At 37.3% G+C, this 21,848-nt stretch overlaps 1 protein-coding gene across 3 annotated transcripts in view; it reads right to left on the reverse strand.

Moving 5' to 3' along the window:
* The window catches only part of CUL3 (cullin 3), a 93,142-nt gene that overhangs the window by 35,354 nt on the left and 35,940 nt on the right, over nt 1-21,848 (reverse strand). For all 3 annotated transcript variants that reach the window (XM_087863925.1, XM_045775334.2, XM_045775335.2), the window contains one exon: nt 17,022-17,135. In XM_087863925.1, the coding sequence (XP_087720051.1) occupies nt 17,022-17,135 (114 nt within the window). The remainder of the gene's footprint in view (nt 1-17,021; nt 17,136-21,848) is intronic.

A 21,848-nucleotide genomic window follows, 5' to 3' on the forward strand; every position in this document is an offset into this window, starting at 1 on the left:
GAGACATTTATGAAGCAATCTGAATGTAAAAAAGTCCTTCCAGATTTTTACAATCTCTGCTCCATTCTTTTAAATTACCCACATCATTGTGTTTTTTTCTTTTTTTTAAAGATTTTATTTATTTATTTGACAGAGAGAGAGACAGCCAGCGAGAGAGGGAACACAAGCAGGGGAAGTGGGAGAGGAAGAAGCAGGCTCCTAGTGGAGAAGCCTGATGTGGGGCTCGATCCCAAGAACGCCGGGATCACGCCCTGAGCTGAAGGCAGACGCTTAACGACTGCGCCACCCAGGCGCCCCTAAATTACCCACACCTAATTCGAACCAAATTTAGTGATTTGCCTTTGTCAAGTCTTTCTAAAGCATTCAATCTAGTTTACCAAAGAACAAATTCTGTCATTTTTAACCCCATTTTATTGATTTACAGAATATCAAATTATGTATTAATAACAAGTACAACTGGCATAAACAGGCTTGAAAATAAATACAACTGACTCTGTAAATACAAAGCTCAATTAGTAAGAGCAAAACAGAGAAGAGATAGTGAAAGCAGTGAAACAGCAATGAAAGAATTCTGCATCAGGCTGTTTCACAGAATAGAAAATACTGGTAATTCTGGCAAGCAGTGTAAGTTCCAACTCTACTACATGCCTATGGGACTTGTAGGGTGTGTGGGGGTCAGATACCTATCATATATGACATACATATGACATTAGTAAGTTTAACCTCTTTCTTAAGAAACCAAATGTTCTTAATTAAGACAGATGTCAAAAGAATTAGGTCAGATTTTATTGTTTTTGGTGAAAGGGCACTAACTGTAAGAATTACAAACGAAGGCACATATAACGTAATCTTCAGAGTAAATTATGAATTTTACAGTGAAAATTTGTTAATGTTCTCCCTTTTTTGACTTTACTGAAGTATAATTTATATGCCATAAAATTCACTCATTTTAAGAGTATAGTTCAATAATTTATAGTACATTTCTACAGTTGTTCAACCATGGCCACAATCCAGTTCTAGAACTATTTCCATCACCCCAAAGAAATCCTTTCAGCCCGTTTGTAGTCAATCCCACTTCCAGCACCCCTGCTTTCTCTTTTTACAAATTTCCTTTTCAGGTCATTTAATATAATTGAATCATATGTAATCTTTCATGTCTGACTTTTCACCAAGCATAAAGTTGCTAAGGTTCATTAATGGTGTTAACATTTATCAGTATTTCATTCCTCTGTAGTGCCAAATAGTACTCCACCGTATGGATATGCCACAGTTAATTCATCAGCTGATGGATATTTGAGGCTGTGTCCAGTTTTTGTCTGCTATGAGTAATGTTGCTACTTACTATGAACATTTGGGTACAATCCTTTGGTGGACATATGCTTTTCTTTTTCTTGGGATAGATTTCTAGAAGTGGAAGTATTAGGTCATATGGAAATTGCTAAACTTTTCTAAAGTGGATGTATCCGTTACAGCCGATTTTTGAATGCAAAAATAGTAGATGTGGAGTTAAGAATTCTTCATATGAGCTCTGGCTGTACCACTAACTTGGCTGTATGACTTTAAGTAAGTCATTTATCCTCTCTGGTCCTGGGCAACCCAAAGGCATGGTAAAGATAATCTCTAAAACTCTAGTATGATTTCCTACGAAGCTTAACTCTCTGATCAAAAATTAACATATATGAAGGATCAAGATATACTTCACTATCACTTCTTCCCTTTCTATTTGTCACCAGTCTCCCTGGCCTGGGTTTCCCTCCTCCCAATCCTAAGCACAGTGACATGGGTGAATCTATAACCTTTTGGCCGGTAATTCTGTCTAGCTCAAGTCCTCTGGCAAAAACACAGGGAAAGGGTTGGTTGCAACTAATGAACTCTTTAGGTATATTCTGTATGGGGAGAAACAATGCTTTAGTAAAGGAAGCCAGGTATGATGGGAACACATGGTCAGAGTGTTTTGAGTAGGGCACAGAACACTCAAGTCCATGGAAAATGACTGGAGACAAAAGAAATGTTGTAGTATAAGATGTTGTAGTATAAGACCTAAACCTTTGTCTTTAATGAGACTCTCTCAAGGTGAATATAATGAATGTAATTAAATGACATATAATATTAAGAAAACCTGTTATCCCTGAAATTTGATTATAGATAAGAGAGCGCTAATAAACGGATAAGAGAAAACCCACAAAATCTGCGGCTATTTAAACTAGTAATACTAGTTACTTATATTAAACGTTATATATGTATAATTACCATCAAGCAAAGTAAAACATATATATACATATACTCAAGTGTTTATATGTACATATGTTAAACAGAAATGCATGCACACATTCACAATAAACTTGTGATCTGCATGATATATATTAAAATATTTGCTAAATAAACATGCTGAATCTTCTGTTTCCTGCTTAATGGCACTATCAGAAGGAATTCAGCCTGGGGGTACACAATAGCATTTTCCTAATAGATTCCAAAGGAATCTCTTTGTTAAAAAATAAGTAGCTGGGGTTGCCTGGGTGGCTCAGTTGGTGAACATGTGACTTTTGATCTTGGGGTTACAGGTTTGAGCCCCAGGTTGAGGGTACAGATTACTTAAAAAATCAAATCAAATCTTAAAAAAATAAGTGGCTGAATTTATGTAATGCAATATTAACGTAGTTCTAATTATTTAAATCACTGTAGGACTTTTATTTTGTATATGTTTCTACATGAATATTTAATTTAAAAAGATCTAAAATCCCACCTCTAGCTAGCCTCTAATTAGCTGAAAGAATACAACCTCAAAGTAAGGACAAGATGAAATCATCCCAAAAGAGAGAAAAAATATTAAAGAATAACCTAAAAGCAATCTTTTAATCTCAGGCTTTTTGACCAAAATATATAGTTTGTATGAGCCCAACATTGGTCATTTATCTATTGAAGAAAGCAAAGCAGAGACAGAAAGTTGATGGAGGCTTCTATTTGCCTTTTTAAGCCAAAATACGGCATTTTAAATATAAAATGTTCTAAAAAAACACGTTTGAAAGCTTAATGTCTGAGTCAAACATCAGAGTTACTAAAGGGATAGGAGTTTCATCGCTAGAGATAAACTATATATTCAATCTCTATTTACGGTTCTCTCTCAGGGGTTGCTATTCCTAGGCCAAGCAAACCTGTAACAAGCAAGCCTTTTCAGGAGCTAGATGAACCCAGGGGTGAGGAGGAGTAACTAATGATGGGACCATCTCGTTGGCCCTGTTTTCACAAACCTGGGGAAAAGCCAGACTGCTTCTGCATCTGACTTCAACTGCAACCCAACACCCTACCTCTCACAATGCTATCCCACTTATTTCCACCTCTAGTCTTGAAAGAATACTTCTGAAAGGCTAACTTCCCTGCCAAGAACAACTATAAAAGCTGGTAAGATATTATAAAGTACCACCTGCTTAAAAGCATCAACCACGGGAGGCAGGTCTCTAGGAACTGAGGTAGACAGAGACTGAAGTCTTTCTTCCTCTGCCACAAAAAAAGGAGACCTCAAACAACTGATCTCCACATAAATCTCCTTCAGCAAATGCCTACTGGTGACCTAGGGCTCTTCACATTACCAGTCGACAAGAGGACATCAGCCTACGAGGTGCTAATTACTACTCCCACCATCTTGGGAAATATCTGCCTTTCCCCCTTAACTGATGGCTTTACCAAGATGCTAAATATTTTAACTATGAGATCAAACTCAGCATGCAAGGGTATTCTTAGAGGTATCAAGACATGCTATGCGGACATACAGAACTTACAAAAGCTAAGCCTGTGCAAAGTCAAGGAGTGACTTTGTGAGTGAGTTAAAGAGCTTCATTACTCAGAAATGGTATTAAAACAATCAAAATAAAACAAAAACACGATCATGAAGTTCAAAAAATAACATTAACTCTTACTACTTATTTTACTTGCAAGAAATAGTTCAGCGAATTTTTTAACCAACAGGGGTTTGTTTATTTTTTAAAAAGAGGATAGGAGAGATGAAGAATGCAAACGGGGTAAAAATTTTTACAAATAGTAAATATCTGTCCCACTCATAAACTAGAGATAAACCCTGAAAAGTTTAGCTCATTTAAAAAAAAAAAAAAAAAAACGAAACGAAAACCAAAGCAAATAACCCTGTAACAAGCAGCTACCGTCTACATGTTTGAACCTGCTTTCCCAAGCTTAATCACTAGACAATCTTCTATCAGCAAGTAATAAATATGAGTATTTTCAAACAGGTTCACTTTCAAGCCATGAAATAAATACAAGTTAAGAAAGCTTAACACTATAAGGACAGAAATAGAAAATTTTAAAAAACCCAAAACCTGGGAAAAGTAACAAAGAGTTTCTAGTGCAGAGTTATAGTTTAAAAAAAAAAAAAAAAAAAAGTCTAATTAGAGCAAAGTTTAAAGAACTGTCCCAGTATTTTCCACAATGCCAGTGCCTGACTACACTGTGGAAAGGGCACCAGTAAGAGATGAAATAGTAAACTGCTCAGAGTAACATTTCTGAATTTAACAATGTTATTGGGTAAAGTACATGGAAAAGCATAGAATACAGCTGGCTTGAAAACTTAGATCCATGACTAAAGCTCAAAGTCATAGTTTCCACCACTGTAAAATGGGTCCAAAATCTCTCTCTCAGGGCTGTCAAAGTTTTTAAAACTTTGTTGTAAGAAATTCTACTTAAAAATAACTTTCATTTATTTTAAGAATTGTATCCTAGGATATCTGACAAATCAAAACCTTGGTCGTGTTTCTCTAAAGCTGCGTAAACTGCACCACATCCTAAAATAAAAGCACTGTTCCCTACTCTAAAATTCAAGAACTAACGGTAGGGGAAAAAAACCCACCAACACTAGAAAACAGTCCCTATTAGAACCATAAGAGTAATCAAGTAACAGAAATCAAGATCTTGGGTCGCCTGGGTGGCTCAGTCAATTAAGTGTATCTGCCTTCGGCTCAGGTCATGATCCCAGGGTCCTGGAATCGAGCTCTGCATCAGGCTCCCTGCTCAGCAGGGAGTCTGCTTCTCCCTCTCCTGGCCCCCTTCCATCGCTCTTGCTCTCTCCTGCTATCTCTCTCTCGCAAATAAATAAAATTTTTAAAAAAATCAAGGTCTTGGAACAATGAGATTGTAAGACTTTAGAAAGACCTGTATTAAAGAAGCAATAGAATTCAGTGGGGAAGAGCTCAAACTTAAGAACCAGATAGGTTATTTCAATCCTATCTCTGTCATTTACTAGGTGTGACTTTAACACCTGTGTCTGTTTCCTCATCTTCATAATAACACCTACCTTAAAATGCTATTCCACTTACTTCCGCTTCTAATACTCTTGAAAGAATAGCTTTTACAAGACCAACGCCTCCGGCAAAAACAACTATAAAAGCTGGATGAAAATAAAAAGCTACCACACCTCCTCACACCCATCAAAATAGCTACTATCAGAAAACAAAACAAAAACAGAAAATAACAAGTGCTGGCAAGGATATGAAGAAATTGGAACTCTTGAGCATTGCTGGTGGAAATGCAAAATGGTGTCATTGCTATGGAAAACAGCATGGTGGTTACTCAAAAATTAAAAATGGAACTGCCATATGATCCAGCCAATTCCACTATCTGGGTATATATTCAAAATAATTGAAAACCGGGTCTTAATGAAACATTTGTACATCCATGTTCATAGCAGCATCATTCAAAATAGCCAAAAGGTGGAAACAACCCAAGTGTTCACTAATAGATGAATGGATAAGCAAAATGAGGTACACACATACAACAGAACATTATTCAGCCTTAAAAATGAAGGGAATTCTGACACATGCTACAACACGGATGAACCCTGAGTCACAAAAGGACAAATACTCTGTAATTCCATTTGTATGAGGTATCTAGAGTGATCAAGTTCACATAAATAGAAAATACAATGATGGTGATCATGGGCTCAGGGGAGAGGGGAATGGGAAGTCACACTTTAATGGGTACAAAGTTATAGTTTTACAAGATGAAAAGTGCTGGAAGTGGATGGAGGTAATGGTTGCACAACAGTATGAATGTACTTATCACCATGTGTACACTTAAAATTGGTTAAGATATTAAATTGCATGTTAAGTGCATTTTACAACAATTTAAGCAAATAAACACCAACTGTTTAAAAGCATCAAAGAGCAACAAAGGCAACCTGGACTTGTGGGGCCAAGATTCTGGAGAAAAGACAAGTACACTGAAAAGAGACAACATTCACCCTCACTCGTTCCCTTGGGTCATGTTTTATTTGGAGGACTGGAAATGAGAGGGTAAGCAGAAAGTCACAGATAGCTGGCTATCAAGCAGCTAGGACTTACGAAGCCAAAGTCTGAAAAGAAAGCAACGCAAAGAAGAACCATAACTTCTGCAAGCAATTTTCGAGATGTTTACTGACACACCACCTAAGCATGGGCAAGACACCAAACACCGAAGACAAAGCAGCACTGGAAGACTAAAGAGCTGAACAGAGACTGCTGATAGACTTACAGTGGTGAGGAGACAAAAGATGGAATTCAAGGCACAGTAACATGGAAACCAAACTGGTAAACACCTCAGGCTTCTAGACCCCAGATGGCTATTGCCTGTGAGTAAAGATATGCCCCAGAAATAAAGGCAAACTCAAAACAGACCAACCTTAACCGAGCCTAAAAGTCAACTTCAACTAGATCATGGTGATTTGCCCATATTGTGCTTGCCTGCCAGAAGAAAATAACATTTCCTTTGGAGGAAGATACCACCCAGGGTCTCCCCAATTTTTCACATACAATGTTGACAAAATTTGCAGGTTTGTCCCCCACACCAAAACAAACACCCAGGACCAAATACCTAAAAGCCAAGGGGAAAAAAACTCCAGGAAGTCAAAGTATTCTAAGACTCCTACCTAGGAAGTGGTTTAAAATATACACATATGTAAGGTAAACTGTAAGTCAAGGATCTATGTTGCAATCTCTAAAGTAACCACTAAAATAATAATAAAAGAATATGTAAATATAAGTAACAGCTAACAGGGAAGGGGAATGGATAATAAAAAATACTCCGTTCATGTAAAAAAGGCAATGAAGTTGGGGGAAAAAAAATCAATTAAAAAAACAGGTGAGACAAACAGAAAATAAAATCTAGTATGATGGCAAACTTAAACCCAAATGTATTAATAATTATATTAAACATAAATAAGCCATATGCTTCAATTTAAAAGCAAAGATTATCAGATGGGGTTAAAAAGCCTATTACTGTATGGTGCTTATAAATGATAAGAGGATAAAAAGATGGAAAGGAAAGGATGGGTAGAAATTTGCCAAACACTAACCAAAAGAAAACTCATATAGTAATACTACACAAAGTAGACTTGAAGGCAAAAAGTATAGGAAATAAAGAAGGATATTTCATAAAAATACAAGAGTGAACAACAGGAAAATCAAATAGCCCTAAATGTATATTCATTTTATGACAAAACCTCAAAATATATCAACTAAAAGAAGAAAAAGACAAATCCATCATCAAATCTGAAGAATTTAGCATTTCTCAGGAGCTGACAGAACAAGCAGACAAAAATATTCAGTAAAGATGTGGATGGTTTGAATATGGTTAACAAATTTGACTAGATATGTATACAATACTTTAACAACTGCAGACTGAAAAACTGTAATTAACTGAAATTTAAAGCTCCTCTTCAGAGACACCATTAAGAGAGACAAAAGGCAAGCATAGAATGGAAGACAATATCTCTTAAACTATATAAAATATATCTACAGGGGCACCTGGGTGGCTCAGTCGGTTAAGCGTCTGACTCTTGATCTCAGCTCAGGTCTTGATCTTGGATCGTGAGTTTAAGCCCTGCATTGGGCTCTACTTAAAAACAGACCAAAAAATCATGTATCTACAAAGAACTTTTACCCAGGATACATAAAAATCTCCCACAAATTAGTGAAAAACAAACAAAAATCCTAGAAAACCCACATTTTAAAAAATGGACAGAAAAGACTTTTCCACTTTTATTTACATTACGTATCAACAAAAATGCCAAAAAAAAATTAGAAGATGACTTTTAAATTACTATAGGGCTAGAGTACTATCAAGTGGATAGAATAACCACTAAAGCATCTAATATTTTTGGTGATTTTCTAAATATTCCAGTAATGATGGTGTTAGGTAACTTCTGATGACAATTAGGAAACTAAAGTCTTGCCAAGTCACTCTTTAAGGAGGATTTTAGTATCAGATTCAAATAAAATAATAAGAAAAGAAACCAAAATACTATTCTAATATGCTTCAATAGCTTACAGGTGGACCATGGAAAAAGTCACTGTTCTTCCACTTGGGGAACCAAGATTATCTGCCCGAACAGATGTCTACATCATAAAAGTGCCCAATGACAGAACTTGGAAAAAGAAATCACAGTTGTTTAGAGCAATGCTTGATACATAATACACTCATTGTATACTTGCTGAATGAATGAATTTATCCTCATAAGCACAAAGGTGAATGAATGAATGTTAGCTCAACTATGGGGTAAATTATCATGAATTCTGGGGGCACCTGGGTGGCCCAGTTGGTTAGGCATCCGACTCTTGGTTTTGGCTCAGGTCATGATCTCAGGGTCCTGGGATCGAGCCCCGAGCTGGGCTCTGCACTCGGTGCAGAGTCAGCTAGAGATTATCTCCCTCTCCCTCTGCTCCTCCCCCTGCGTGTCCATGCACGCTCTTTCTCTAAAATAAATAAATAAAATCTTTTTAAAAATTATCATAAATTCTGTTAAGCAGAGTCAATATACATAATTCTTCTGCACTGAGGTGGTACAGGCAAAATGGTGAAGACCATGGGCTTTGAATTCAAAAAAGACTTGAATTAACTACTCCAGTAATATAGTAACTGTGTGATCTTGTTAGGTTAGCTAATCTCTGTAACCTCCATTTCTTCATTTGTGAAATGGAGAGTTACAATGCTCATCTGGAAGGTCAGGTATTTAAAACATTTAGCACAGGGATATAGCCATGTAATAAACAGTTTCTGTTGTTACGTATTCAGAAAAGTATTTTTACTTTTTAAAAGAGATTTAAAAAATTCTATTAATAAAAAAATAAAAATTTTTGTTTTCCCAAACTACTGCTTAAAAATAACAGCAATAAAAATATATTGTAAGGATTAAATGAAATATACTTAAATATGCTTAAAACAGTGCCAGGCACACACTAAGGGTTTTGAAAGTGTTATGCATATTGTAAGGGATAGTACTGGGCAGACTCCTAGCCAACCGAGGCTCTGTCAACCCATTTTAAGAGTTCTTAAACGGTTATCAACTTAATACTAATCTAGCCTCACCTTTTGTTTTTCCTTCATTACAAACAAGTAACAGTTCACTTTCAGTTTTAAAACGAGTTCAGAGTCGAAAGAACTTGAAAATTTAAAATGATCTAACCAACACATCCCCAATCAGATCCCATAGACAGGCCTCTGGAAACCCATAAACCACGTGAAATTACATATAAAAGTATACGTTGTGTGATATGTAGATGCATAGATATCTACTTTTAGTAGAGGGTCCATGAATTTTGACCATTCTTCCAAGAGTCTAAAAACCCCAAAAAGATAAAAATGAGAGCTCTTATCCAGTAAATCTATTTTCCTTATAAATAAAGAAATAAGAGGTTTACCTAGAGAAATTAAGTAACTTAAGCAAATTAATGACAACGTAGGAACTAAAGCCAAGTGTCTCTTGATTCATCATTAAATATTTTTTCTCCGCTACTCCCAATTTCCGACAGGAAACACACACACACAGGAAATCTGTACACATAAGAAATTTGTACACATACATACAATATGGGACAGTCCCCTTTATGAACAAAAGTTTCATTTCCTTTACTACCTCAAGAAATATGTGCTCTATTTCTGACTACACCACAGGGCCTACTTCATGCTGAATAAACACTTACCTCCCTAAAGTCAACCTGGATTGCTACATCACCACTGCGCACACACAGAAACAGTTCATAGGGTATGGTAATCAAGGGGTTTATGGGTCTATCAATTTGTTAGAAACAGTAACTGAGATGGAAGGCAAGGAAGAAATCCTAATTATCAAGCACAACACTCTTGACCTTTAGAGTATTTATGATGATGCCCTGGTTGGTTGTTTTTTTTTTTTTTTTTAACATAAAGGTCTAGTACCTGGCTTGGGATCTAACCACAAAAAGATGCCAAGGTATTTATATCGTCAGTCACAAATGCAAAAACTACAGCACAGATGGGGAAAGCGTGTCTTTCCAGAGTCAGGAAAAATATTGAACAGGTGTGAAGCTTTAATAATCTCAAAGCCACTGGATCCTATTTTCCATGATTTTGTATTTAAGATGTCGTTTTAAAAGCAGAGAAGGTGCCAAAAAGACTCTTAAGCAACCTATCTGTGCTCTTCCAAAAATAAAGCTATTTTCAAACTTCTCTAAATGTGTAATCTAGAATGCTGTAAAGAAGAAATGTTTTTTGAACTTAAAGCCTCAAAACCTACAGGAGAAAACATGGACATGAATTTCATCATCTCCATGTTCTCATCCTATCATCTGACTTCCCAAAACACACAAATCCTTGGTAGCTTCGGCGAACAGCTTACTTATTTCTCTCAACCCTGCTTCCTGCCACCTATTACCATTGGTAACTCCAAAACACTGACAAGACTGACCAATCCAACACACATTGTTTACAGGTGCCTAAATATTCACCCCCATCTTTATCAGGATTCCCTTCACCCACATATTGATACGGGCAAACCCTGAACCTCATCACTAGAAGACACCAAATATCTCTGGCACTAGAGATCTTCTTTTTCCTCCTACCTTTCCTACTTTGTTAAACTGAAAGGAACCTGCTCCTCACTCTCACTGGGTCTCCAGGTCTACTGATCCCTAATACCTAATACCTCCATTTCCTGGGATCTTATGATTCAGATGCCTACTTATTAAAGAGCACAGACCCACAATCGACCATTTCAATAACGCTACTACCTTAGAATTCTCCCCCAAGCCCAATAAGGCTAATTCTCTCTGAACATTTTGTCTAAGACTGCCAAATACACCTGGAAAAAGTACAAACTCTGCCGATCATCTCTACTATATAAACTTTGTGCCAACTCACCTAAATTATCTCCTCACAACTACAGATGATCCATTTATTTACAGAGAACTGACCCCAGTACAGGGGATACTCCAAACTTTTTCCTTGCGTTAGAGTCCTATTATTGCTGAATACATAACCACAAATTTAGCAGCTTACCACTTTTTCACAGCTCCAGAGTTCAGAAGACTAAAATCAGTTTCCCTGGACTAAAGTCAAAATGTCAGCAGGGCTGATTCCTTTTAGAGGAGCTGAGGGGGGAGCCCACTTCTTTGCCTTTTTCAGCTTCTAGTGGCTACCTGTATTCCTTAGCTGCAGCCCCTCCTCCATCTTCAAAGCCTATCACTCCAATCTCTGCGACCGTCATCACATCACCTCCATCTCCTACCAACCCTCCTTCTGTAATGACCCCGTGATTCCACTGGGCCCACTGGGATAACCTAGGACAATCTCCTCATCTCAAAATCCTTAACCTAATCATACCTGCGAAGTTCCTTCTGCCCTATAAGGTAACAATCCCTAAGTTCCAGACAGAACTTATGGGCATGTCTGGGGGATCATTATTCAGCCTATCACATTCTTTAACCCCTCACATACTTCAGTCACCCTAAACCAATGGTTCTACTTTACAAAGGAGACCAAGAGCATCAAAAGTTCCTCAGCTTCTCTCCTCTTCACAAAGTTGTTGCTACATTCTGCTTGGCCTCTTTACTCATCCTTAATGACTTTCCAAGTAAATAGCTCAAAAAGCAGCAGTGACCCTCCCCCCCCCCTTCCTGGGTTAACTCTCACCCTGTGCCTATGAATTGACAGCCTCCAACCTTTAAGGAAAACCTCACGACAGCTCTATTTGTGAAAATGACTGGAAATATGGCCAAACTCAAGTAAAAACATGAAAATAAAGTCACCGTAGTTTTACGCAGAAAATTTCTCTACTAACCTTCCAGTAACCCTATACATCACAAAAGAAAATGTTTTTCTATTTCCTTTGCCATTAATTCTAATTGCTCAAAAGTAGCCTATAGAATACCACCCATAAACTTAATTTCCCTTCATATTACATTCATTTTTATAGTTTAAAAAGAAAAATTAATTGAATAGTAACATGTATTTATGAATTATACTGACAATTAAAGCTATTATAGAACCAGGACAAATTTTCTTGTAAAATGCTCAAATCTTTCCCCAATCATTAATCTTTTAAACAATTAAAATTGAAAACGAAACTTTTACTAAGTAGCCCCAAACCAATCTTAGAAGTTCAACATCCAAGTTTCAAACATTAGGAAGGGGTGGAGTGGCAGAAACTAGAGGTGATATGTTCCATCTAGAGACATGTACACCTTTCTTTTTGAAACACTGCACATGCCACACAACAAAATTATGTGGAACAAAGTGTGACCAGTGTCTGCCTCCATGTAACCAATGATTCCATTTTCATTTTCAAGGGTCAGTGTGTCCCATAGTATCTACACATCGAGGCTGATGCAGGACATTTTATATACATATACCTCCTTGTTAAGAATAAAATTCAGCTGAGTAGGTGGTAGGTGGGTAGACAGTGATGCATCTTCTCTCCTCCCGCTCTGAGCCTGAGATCTAAAATTCCAAGTTACAACCTGTATTCATCGTCAGAAGATACCTGTCTAGGATCCATGACAGTACAACCAGTACGCTTCAGATATATGCCCTATCTAGCAGGTTATGTCACCTGAGAAGTCTGGAACGAGGGTAAAACTCCAAAGAAAATGTAGATGTCAACAGGAAAAAGTCTTTAGATTTTTGGCAGTTAAAAGCATTTATATTTCTTGACCAAAGTATTGGTTACATAAATACATATGTTTGTCAAAATAATTTTCTAACTCCAGTCCTGAGCAATTCAATGTATAAAATTTTACCTTAATTTTAAAATTTTACCCTAATTTTAAAAAGCACTTATTTAATTAAGCCCAGAATATTACACATAAAAAGGCAAAATAAAGACAATGAAGACTATGAAAATGAAAAGAATTCTATCTCGTGGAACGTGAAGATATCTTATCAACAACACTTTAATTTCTCTTCAAATCCTCCATAGCATATATTTTTTAAAGATTTTATTACTTGAGAGAGAGAGAGAGCAAGAGCAGGGGGAGGCACAGAGAGACAAGCAGACTCCCTGCTGAGCGCAGAGACCTATGCGGATGGATCCTAGGATCCTGAGATCACCAGCTGAGCAAAATCAAGAGTAGGACGCTTAACTGACTGAGCCACCCAGAAACTCCAACAATTGAATATTTTTTTTTAAAGATTATTTATTTGAGAAAGAGAGTGCACGTGTGGGCCCAAGGGAGCACAAGGCAGGAGGGGCAGAGGGAAAAGCAGACTCCCCACTGAGCAGGGAGCCCGTGGGGCTCCATCCCAGGACACTAAGATCATGACATGAGCCGAAGGCAGACAAACAGCAGCATATTTTTAAAAAGCATTTTGCAAAAGTGTAATCTATAATCATTAAAAAGATTCTGTGTACATTTATTTATTCAAGTTACACGAGTGCCTAGTTTGTGCAAGGAGCCGTGCTAGGTGTTGAGAACACAGTGGTGACAAGACACTGGCCCCGCCTCATAAAGTTCAGTCTAATGGGGAAACGAGGCCCTAAACAGTTGTTAATAATGACTGTGATAAATGCTACAGAGGAAGAGCACTGGATACAATGAGAGGAATTGCAGCCTGTAGGCAGTACACAGTGCAGGTCAGGGAAAGCTTACCAGAAATTTGAGCTAAGACTTAAAGGATAAGTAGGAGCAAATCACATAAAGAGAGCAAACATTCTAGAAACATTTCCACACAGAAGACATGCGTGAAGATTTCAAGATGAACAATAAGAATTTCAGCAGGGCAGTAACTTGATCATGTGGTTTCAGATGATAACTCTAGGAGCAATATGGAAAAGAGAAGAGCAAGGAGCACAGTGATTGTTATAAGACTAGTCACTGAGTACTCCAAGAGAGAAATGAAGGTGCTTTCTTACTGGTAGTTACGAAAATGGAAAAACTGCAGATTCTAGAAGTATATGATGTAGGGAGAAGAGGAGAAAAAACTGATGAGAGTAATTCCCAGGTCTCTGGCATGAACAAATGGAATGATATCGATTATACGGTCATTTGGAAATGCAAGTTTGAAGGAACTCTCAGACAACAAAGGTAGCCATCAACTTGCCAAATGAATATAACAAATCTGAATCTCAAAAAAATAAGGCTGGAGATGCGATCTGGGAATCATCTACACAGAGGCACCAGCTGAAGCTACGGTAGTAAGTGAGGTGAACCAGGATGAGGAAGTCCAGGTTACTAAGCCTTAAGAATGCCCCTATTTAAAGGGCAGAGAAGGAGGAGAGGCTGAGAAGGAAGAGTCGGAAAGGTAGGAGGTGTACCGAGGGAGTGCTAGGTCACTGAAACTGAGGACCCAGCATGTGAGAAGAAAAGAGTAGTCAACTGTGCCCAATGCTGCAGGAAAAAAATCGAGGAGCATGAGGATTCGCAGTGATCTCTGCCTTCGGAGATGTGCAGACATGGTGATCCTCCTAAGAGCAAGACTGAACAGCATAACTGAGGAAGAAGCTAACCTGGAACATATTCACAGCGAATGAAAGATGAGAAAAGGGAGGAAGCCAACAGTCGACATTTCTGATGAGACATGTGCCTGTGAATGGCAATGAGACACCCTGGGAGGCAGCGCAGGGGTCCAAGAGAAAATTCAGTGGAATTTTATTTTGAGGATATGAGTGGCCTGAACGTGTTCCATGCTGATGAGTAAGACTCAGTAAAAAGGTAGAACGTGAAAATACTTCAGGTTTTTGACAAGGGAGAAAGGGATGTGACCCTGCTTAGCACAGGAGGAAAAACTGGCCTTTAACATGAGGGGAGACAATGCCTCCCGTCAAACAGGAGGGAAAAGGAAAAACACAAAAGGGAGAAAATACAGACAAAAATGTAGAAACAGTGGTAAGAAACGAACATAGGTCCCACCTGATGCTTGCTCTTTTCTCTGAGAAGTGGAAGGCAAGATCATTTAAGAGTGAGGAGGCCAGCAGGAGAGCTGGAGGTTTGAAGAGAAACTAGTAAAGGGAAAATGAGACCACAGGACAGTGTGAAGGGTCAACTGGAGGCTTGTGACAAAGGACAAACAGCAGCACTGACCTACCCTGTGTGGAGTTTCCTCCAGCAGAGGCTCAGGAAAGGTAAGCTGCTGGGTTTATCCAGGGCTGTGGTACTACCAAGACGGGTTTGATGAAAGGATGAAGGGACAAGAAACCTTAATCCTAGGGAATTTTTACGGAGCACACTACTATGATCCAGGTGCTATTAGGTGCTATACATGAATGGCACCTTCGAGCCTCGTGGCTATCCTACCCAGGTAGCCAATATTATTTTCATTTTATAAATGAGGAAGCTGAGGAATAAACGAATTAGTTTCTTGACTATGTTCACATTAACAGTCAGGATTCAAGGTTTGACATTTCATTTGGGAACCCTCGCCCCCACCCCCGCCCCCAAAAAGGGAACTGAAATAAAACAGAAATTTTTAAAACAACATTATGTAAGAGTGTGGTTATAATTTTTAAATACTTCTTTTATCAATAGAATAATAGACCATGAAATTACAAGTGGTTTTCTTAGTGTTTGTTAGCATTAAAATTTAAAGACTCATCAAATCTAGAACTTAATGAGAACAGTATAAGTTAACTTATTTCACATTTACAACCCAGACACTATATGTTTTCACATGCTATCTCATTTACCTCAAAATGTCAGCACAGGATGAATCTATATCCTGAAGAGGAAAATGAGGATCAGAAAGGCTAAATACTGTTAAACTTTTTATCAACCCCTGAAAAATGAAGTAGCCTCTCCCTGACCCCCTTGCCACTAAGCCCTATAAAACCAGGAGTAATAGGCCTGACTGCATTCTCTAAGCAGAACAAAAAACTCCACAGCTGTTTGCTCTCACTGGAAATTCTTTCCAACCATTGCTTTATTCTATCAAGTGAAAGAAAACTAGGACATGCTCTCACCACTAGAGCTAAAATCAAACTAAAGAAACTGAAAATAAATATTTGAAAAGCAGAGAGTGAAACCTTAGAAGAAAATCATGTCCAATTCCCAAATATAAACACTGAAGCAACAAGAAAAGTTATTAGTATTAATTTTGCACTGACACAGTAATTAAGCTTGATGAATCTAGCTCCATTCTATAATCACACAAAGGTAAGAAAAAACTTGATAGGTTAATCTCCTTGGAAGTTATTAAACAGCTTAGCTCATGTTAATGTTTTCCAAACTGCCTTGCTGAATAAGATATTTTCCTGGACGGACAAAAACAGAAAACAGTAATAATAGGTAAGAAATGGAATATGTATCTGAATAACATTATATACAGCAAAGATTCACTATTTAGACAGCAGCTGTTAAGAGTGTAAATATTACAAGCATATTTGTATAAAATGATACCCCCATCACTGAAGATATAAGGGCATTAGCTTTTAGTTAAGAGAATATTAAGCTTTCATCTCTCATGCTGTCATTCAATCACTGTTACTCAAAAAGAGATGTTAAGTAAGGTTTTTCGACCTGTTCCATTTTGAAGTACAAGTGCTGTATACTGAGAAAAAAATAGACCTTTCTCTTTCAGTCTTCCTTTCTAATCATTAAAAATAAGAACAATTAAAATTCTACTTCATATAAGCTAAAAGGCTGGTCCCTGCAAAGGAAATATTGTTTTATTAAAAAAAAACAAAACCACCTTCCACACTGACCTATACCATCCAACTAAATGTGATAGAAAGAATAAAGACATTGTGTTTTGAAATGCCTAACTTCTTAAAGGGAAAACAAAAAAGCTCTACTTACCATATACATTAGTATGTCTCTAATCATCACCATAGCTGTTTGATGATCATTCCAAGCTTGATTTAGCGTTTGAAGAAAGTTGTTATTCAATGAATTTAGTACATCTTCTCGCACCTATTAACAGAAGAGTTCATTAAGGTTTGTTTACACACACACACAAACACACACACACATGCACTCTCATATGTACACATGCACATATCTGTTCAATAAAATAATGATGTGGAATCTTCAATTTTACATCAAAGAAATAGGTTATAGGCCAGTAGAAATATTTTAAGCTACAATATATCCCAAATACAGGTAACTAACAAATGTGTTGTATAGTCCAGACCCATCTCCTGATCTCCAGAATCATAATGCAACCTCCTGGGCATTTCTCAACCCTCCAACAAAACTAACATCACAGTCAAAATAAAATCCTAAATACTTATAAGGAACTACAGAGCCCCACAGAACTGGCCCCAAGCTATGGCTCCAACTAAATTTCCTACTACATCTCCCCTTCCCCATCTTTGTAGAACGGCTGAAAATGTCAACTTTAGAGTCAAACTACCGGGCTCAACTCCAGCTCCCTGACTAGCTGTGTCACCCTGGGTAAATTATTTCGTCTCTGTGCCTAAGTTTCCTTACATGTGAAACTGTATCCATTTCATAGAACTGTCGTAAGGGCTAAATGAATACTAGTGACATACTTAGAACAGTGTCTGGCACTCAGTCAACACTTACTGAGCATAAACTGTTAACTCAGTACGCTCCAGCTACAGCGGAGCCGCACACAGCAACTGTGTTCTACCCTTTCTTCTGCACGTTCCACACAGCTTACACCCTCACTTTTTTCTGCCCAAGTTTCACTTCCACAGAGAGGTCTTTCCTAACCACCCTATTTCAAACAACTTCTATCTCCACTCTTTACTGTTTCTCACAGTACTTATCACTGCCTACTGTTTTACATACTTATCCATTTACTGTTCCTCTCACTAAAATGCAAGATTCACAACAGCAGGGATTTTGTCTTTTCCCTGTGTGCTTCCCACACCCAGAACAGCGCCTGGCATCTAGAAGACCCTTTACTTCATTCATCGTACCCTCCAACACCATGACCCATCACCACCATCGTAAGCTTTTTCAGGATATCTACCTTTGCACATCAAGTTGCCTTGAGTCTGAAATGCCTTCCTAATGCAATCCTGCTAAGACTACTCAGACTTCAAGAATTCCTTTCCATAGTCTACAAGCATACTGCCACCTTCCCCAATAAGAGGTTCCTGACTACTACTACTTCCTGCTATGCTATCTGTCCAATGGTAAGACTACTGACTAGAAAACAGAATTCAGACTCTGGTTCTAGCTTTATGATGAAGAAGCAGTTTGTCCTCTAAGTTCTTCTAACACTTTGGGACTATACTGCCAACCTCTCTAATTATTCCAACCCACTCAATCCTCCATGGTCTAGCTCAACTTGTAACTCCAGCCTAACCAGACATGTTCTAGCTCCAAACACCTGCAGGAATGATTAGACATTTTTAGGTTGGGGAGAATCTGAAGTCATGGTGTTTTGTGAGAAACAAATTATTTAAGATGTGTGTGAGATATATAGATATCTATAAACTTAAATTATAAATAGTAAATGTCATTGCAAATTAGCACAACATAAACGAGTATAAACAAGTGGTTGCCAAGTGCCAAAGACAAAAAAAAAAACCCCAAAAAAACAAAAAAACAAAAAACACACTATTCCCAACAAATGAGAGAACAAATTCAAATTGAGAAAACTGTATCTAATTTTTCTTATACATTAGAGGAAAATGGCCATTAAGAGATTTTATGTCTGTTCTATTAAATGTGTAGTATGAAAACCACTAGACTATACCACACATAATATTATATATAATCTTTTGTTCATAAAACTATAAGCTCCTTGACTTCAAAATACGTCACCCATATGTATGCTGACTATATAAAAAATGATAAACACTCATGTAGGTTCATAGACAGTACTGTGTTAAACAAATACTTTTTTGTAAAGTGAATACTAAATCATTTATTCCAACTTGTTAAGTCTGGCACTTGTCACATGCAAATTCCCATGACAGCTAACACTAAAACATCCTACAAGCTGAAAATAGGCCTATTTACAAAATTCTTCATCAATCTTCATATTCTTTCAGTGAACCACTAAATTTTGAGTACCAATTAAAATAATGACAATACTAGAGAAACTGTACTATGACCAAAAAATTTATTTATTCTGAACATCAGAATATCTAGCAATTAATTATTCTTAAGGACTTAAGTGAACTTCTGTATACCCCTTTGTTATAAAGACAAGTTACATGTTAACAAAGTCACCCTAATTTTGGAATGCAAAAATGTGCTTGGTATTATCTGTTAGATGAATGAAAAACTGACTACTTACATTTTTAAAAGTTATAAAAGAAGACGGGTGTCCCAAAATCACTGATTTATATACACGTTAAAATAAAACACCTCAAGTATTTATGTAATATTTATACTTGCACCTGCCTTTCAACAAAATAAAAATGTGATCAACCAGCACAATGTGTCATAAATGATAAAACTGCTTTATGTGCATACTTCAAAAAATTATCCTGACAAATAAATAACAATGAATTTTACTTAGCAGAAAATAGCTGCTATTAACTTTGTTATATTTAGTTTGTTCTTTACTGTTGGAAATTTAGATGTGGTCACGGATCTGCTTTGGCCAATGACCTAAGCAGAAATGATGCATCATTTTTACACAATGTAAACTTTACCATCTTAGTAATTTTTAAGTGTAAAATTCAGTGGTATTAAATACATTCACAACAATTAACCTCTATTGCGGGACATGGGAGTTCTAAGAGGTGCCCCAGAAGATCTCCTGTTTGTCAGACATACACTGTCATATTTATTTTTGAATGATTATGAACACACACACACACAGACACAGGACTGTAAGACATAAAATAAATGCTTTAGATACACTTGCTGCATTCTCCTAATTATTCAGATCACTCTATGAACAAATAATTCTTCTAATGCTGTCTCAGAAAACTGTCCTTCTACTCTGATACATGAAAAGTGAACAAATATTTGTTCAAATATACATAATAAAAGGTAGGAATGAGATGAAAATTCAACCTTCATGAAGATTAAAATGGGCCTTTTAAAAGATAAGTTTGCATATAAACCAAAAAACACATTAAGCAGGGGATGAAAAGATTTAACCCTTATTTTACAAATTGTTAACAGAATACAGAAAATTTGCAAAAGATAGGAACTGGGGTCAGTTTGTGTGTGAATAACATTGTTAATCTCACACCCTAATAACCACGAGTGTGGGCATCAGCAAAGGCGAACAGGAAGGAACCCTGCAATAGAGGTGGTACCAGTACCAAAGGGGGCCTGCGGATCAGGTATATCCAGCATTATTATACAAGAAAAGCTACATGAAGGTTATCCAGGCGAAGAGCTGGAATTTGAAGGGCGAGACAAAGAAAAACAAGCAACAAAGCCATGAAAATGAGAGTAGGATGGGACCAGCTGTGACGACAAAGCTAAAATGAGTAGTCGAAAACTGATGGCTTGTTCACGGCACTTAGCCTTGTAAAAAGCAAGATACAGACAGTAGTCAAGAGCAGTAGATCACGAACCTGGCAGAGAATTAGAATCACTTGAAGAGCAACAGATTTCGCTCAAGAGAATGAGATGACAAGACACAGACTGGGAGAAAATATTTGCAAAAGGCGTATCTGGTAAAGGACTGTTACCCATATATACAAGGAATTAATAGAACTCACCAAGAAAACCCAATCTAAAATATTGGCAAAAGACCTGGCCACCTCACCAAAAAAGATAACCTAACGGCAAATAAGCATACTGAAAGATGTCCAACATCTGACTGAGAAATTACAAATTGAGGGGCGCCTGGGTGACTCAGTCCATAGAGTGCGCAACTCTTGATCTTGGGGTTGTATGTTCAAGCCCTACGATGGGTGTAGAGAGCACTTAAAAATAAAATCTTTAAAAAGAAAGAAAGAAAGAAACTGCAAATTAAAACAACAATGGGATACCCTTATACATTTATCAGAATGGCCAAAATCCAGAACACTGACTACACCAAATGCCGCTGAGGATACAGTGAACAAATTCTTTTGCTCACTGCTGGTGGGAATGGAAATTGATACATAGCCACTCTGGAGGACAGTTTAGTAGTTTCTTACAAAACCACATATACTCCTACCATACGATCCAGCAATTAGGCTCCTTGCTATAAATACTAAAGGAGCTGACAACTTATGTCCAAACAAAACCCCACACTCAGATTTTACAGCAGCTTTATTCATAACTGCCAAAACTTGGAAGCAACCAAAATTTCCTTCAGCAGGTGAAATAATAAACTGTGGTACATCCAGACAACAGAATATTATTCAGCACTAAAAAGAAATGATCCATCAAGTCATGAAAAGAGATGGAGGCACCTTAAGTGCATTTTACCAAGTGAAAGAACACAATCTGAAAAGGCTACTACATCATTCCAACTACATGACAATCTGGAAAAGGCAAAACTAAAAAGACAATAAAAAGATCAAAAGAAGAAAAAGATCAGGTGCTAGGAGTTAGGGTGGAGGGAGGGATGAATAGGCAGAGCATAGAGGATTTTTAGGGGAATGCAACTATTCCATATGGTACTACAATGGTAGCTACATTTCATTATACATTCATTAAAATCTACAGAATACACAACATAAACTATGGACTCTGGGTGATAATGACAGGTCACTGTAACAAATGTAGCACTGTGGTAGGGGATGCTGACAG

The sequence above is a fragment of the Ursus americanus genome, chromosome 1 (genome assembly GCF_024610735.1).
Source record: "Ursus americanus isolate L20-20 chromosome 1, mUrsAme1.1.p, whole genome shotgun sequence".
In the NCBI taxonomy this organism is placed as follows: Eukaryota; Metazoa; Chordata; class Mammalia; order Carnivora; family Ursidae; genus Ursus; species Ursus americanus.